We start from the raw sequence: 3,306 nt of genomic DNA on the forward strand, positions 1-3,306 counted from the left end.
AGGGGCGGGGAGGGCGAGGCGAGGGAGGCGGGAGCCGGGTGCCGGTGCGCGCGGCGCCCGCTCCTTCCGGGTGAGAGTCCGGGCCGGGTTTTGCGCGGTGTCCCCCGGCTTGTCTCACGGCCTCCAGCCGCCGCCGCTGCCGTGTTTACTGAGCTCGCGCGTCCTGATATCACTCCGCTGGCATGGAGGAGGAGGAGGAGGTGGAGGAGCGAGAGGAGGAGGAGGAGGCGGCGGCGGCGGCGGCGGCGAGCAGTTGATCATTGTGATGGTGGCAGGAGCAGCGGCGGCAGCGGCAGCCCAGCCGAGCGTTAGGGGCTGCTCTCCGCGCGGCGTTTTGCAAAGGACTTCACCGATCTACTTTTGCAGTCGCCTCGGACTGTCCATGTGTTTACTTCCCCCAGCCCGAGGATTCGATATCTAGGTTCCTGTGAAATGCAACTGAGCAGCCAAAGTACTTTGAGAACACGGGGCGGCATAAACACCAAAACTTTTTTGTGGAAGGAAAATGCAATAAGCAAGCTTGCCGTTTTCCGATGCGGTGTGGAGTGAGTGTGTGTCGCGCGTGTCCGCACTGGAGACATATGCTTGTGTGTGTACATGGGGTGTATTTTTCGGTACGTAGGGAGAAAATGCTTGCCAACCACCGGATATCTCCTGGAATTTATTAGAAAATAATGGATTATAAAAAGAAGGCAGGAGAGGAGCGGATCTCCCCTTGAGTTGCAACCCGATTTGCTGCTGGCTCAGTTTGTTGTGATTCTTTTTGTTGATAGGTGTCTGATGGTATTCTGATAACATCCCCCCCCTCTTTTTTCCCCTCGAGCTTTACAGTTTAAAAAAAGGAAACAAAAAAACCTACCCCAAAATCTCTCCCCCTTTTTTCGCCCCGTCGAGATCGCTGCTTCCATCCATGTGCTTGCGTCTCCCCCGCGTTCCACTTAAACTATTTTAATTCTTGGACCCAAGGAGGAGGCTGATAGGGGGGTGGATAAAAAAAAGTTCTTCCAAAATAGTGTGCCCGGGGAGCAGGATGGGGGATTTCGCAGCCCCCGCTGCTGCCGCGAATGGCAGTAGTATTTGCATCAACAGTAGCCTGAACAGCAGCCTCGGCGGGGCCGGGATCGGTGTGAATAATACTCCCAATAGTACTCCCGCTGCTCCGAGTAGCAATCACCCTGCTGCCGGCTGCGGCGGCGGCGGCTCCGGGGGCCCCGGCGGCGGCTCCGCGGCCGTCCCTAAGCACAGCACCGTGGTGGAGCGGCTCCGCCAGCGCATCGAGGGCTGCCGGCGGCACCACGTCAACTGCGAGAACAGGTATCAGCAGGCTCAGGTGGAGCAGCTGGAGCTGGAGCGTCGGGACACTGTGAGCCTCTACCAGCGGACCCTGGAGCAGAGGGCCAAGAAATCCGGCGCCGGCACGGGCAAGCAGCAGCACCAGAGCAAACCCCAGCAAGATGCGGAGGCTGCCTCGGCGGAGCAGAGGAACCACACGCTGATCATGGTGAGGGCGCACTGGCAGCAGGCGTGGGGCGCGCGCGTGGGGGGGGGGCGTGGAGCTTCTTACATGGGGGAACGGGTGTTTTGATTTGCACGGTGGCGAGATGGGCTGAAGCCGAAGGGTTAACATCAACTTTTCTGAGGAAAAAGCTGCCGTCGCCGCTACCTGTTAATCTGTCAGGGTTGTCAGATTTGGGGAAGAGGGGGCGAGAGGGGAGAAACCAGTCACGACTGAGAGGGGCGGAGGGAGCCTGGAGGAGCGTCGGAGTGAGGCACTGGAAAAGTTTCCCCCCCCTCCCTTTCTTAGATACTGATTTGAAAGAGAGTGAACCCAGAGTTGAAACCTCGCTCCTCCTCTTCACGACTCCCCACCCCACCCCTCGCCGTGCCGCTTCGCCTCTCCAGACCAGCCCCCCTTCGCCCACCCCTCTCAGCACAACCGCCGGGTGCCAGGAGAAATTGATGCAGTTGCAGATTCTGGGCGGGCACCAGGCCCTCAACCCCTGGGGGGAAGAAGGGGAAGGGATAGGCAAGCCTCTCCCTAGCTAACCCCCTTCAGGCTGAGAAAGTCTGAGAGTTTTGTGAATGAACTTTGAAGTGGATGAGAAGCGAGCGAGGGTGGCTGCGCGCACGCGTTGGCGGGAGCGCGCGCAGATGCGGGGAGCGGGTGCGCTCTCTCGCGGCTTCAGCCCGGAGGCTGGCCCGGCAGGTGGAGCGGCTGCGAGGGTCCAGGGGGGAGAGGCCGGGTGTGTGGATCAGGGAGAGCTACGCCCTCGGCCTGGCCCAGGGTCCCGGCCACACAACTCCACTGGGAATTCTTTTTCCTTCTCTTAAACTTGCTTGCACGGAGCTGGCTAGCTTCACCCTCCATACTGCCGCCCGCCAACTTTCCAGGCTAGTCTAATAAGCCCGGAGAAGTGGAAGGTAGAAGGGAGGTGAAAGAAGCTTAAATGGCAGGGTGGGTGGGTTCGAGGTAGAGGAGCAGCCAATGGCTTAACTTCTCGGGGAGGAAGGGGCAGTTCCTACCCCCTAACCCTGAGGGTAGAATCCGTTTCTCTTATCATCTCTCTCCTGTTCTTTTGCTTTCTTTTCTGGGTGGGGGGAGGCCGGAAGCTTGGGAAAGGTGTCTGCAACCCCCTCCCCCACCGCGCCGCCTGGCTCTAGGCTGCGCGCGAGTGCAGGGTGCGCCGGGCTGTGGGAATCCAGGAGTGCGGGGCCGCCACGCGCTGTCGCCGGTTTCCCTGGCCGACTGCACCTCAGTCGGCGGCTCGGGGCCCGGCATGGGCGGCCACCCCCGTGTGCGGCTTATAAATCGCGCACATCCCGGGTCTAGGAGCTCTCGGCGCCGACGGTGGTGCCGGTGCCGCCGCGGGCTTTCGCCCGGCTCTCCGGCCGGCGCTCCTTGACAAAGAGCCGGCTAGGGGGAGGGGAAGAGGAGAGGCTTCAGCGCTGGCTCCCCACCCTCTCCACCTCCCCCCACCCTGCACGTGAAGAGGAACAATTTGTTTATCTTGGGCTTCAAGAATCCTTCCCTCCTCCCAGTTCTCCGAGGCCGCCCAGCCCCTCCTCCTCCCCACCCTCCTCGGAGCGATCCAGCCCAGTCCCGCCGGCTGCACCTTCCCTCCTCCCCCTCCTCTTCCACCTCCCACATCCCGCCTTCCCCCTCCTTCTGGGTGCGCGGTCGTGGGGGAGGGAGCGGGAGGCGCTTTGTCCGCCTGGCGGCCCTGCTCGGCCCCGGAGGCCGCCGGGTTGGGAGGGGCGCTGCGCCCCGCGGCCCTGCCCCCTCTGCCGCGGCCGCCCGCCGGCGCT

At 62.2% G+C, this 3,306-nt stretch overlaps 1 protein-coding gene across 2 annotated transcripts in view; it reads left to right on the top strand.

The window, feature by feature from the left end:
- Nucleotides 1-221: 221 nt before the first annotated feature.
- MAML3 (mastermind like transcriptional coactivator 3) overlaps nt 222-3,306 on the top strand; it is a 404,763-nt gene continuing 401,678 nt past the window's right edge. For both annotated transcript variants that reach the window (XM_029940811.1, XM_029940814.1), the window contains exon 1: nt 222-1,501. In XM_029940811.1, the coding sequence (XP_029796671.1) occupies nt 1,031-1,501 (471 nt within the window). In that variant the 5' untranslated portion in view covers nt 222-1,030. The remainder of the gene's footprint in view (nt 1,502-3,306) is intronic.

This window comes from Suricata suricatta, chromosome 1 (genome assembly GCF_006229205.1).
Source record: "Suricata suricatta isolate VVHF042 chromosome 1, meerkat_22Aug2017_6uvM2_HiC, whole genome shotgun sequence".
Lineage (NCBI taxonomy): Eukaryota > Metazoa > Chordata > Mammalia > Carnivora > Herpestidae > Suricata > Suricata suricatta.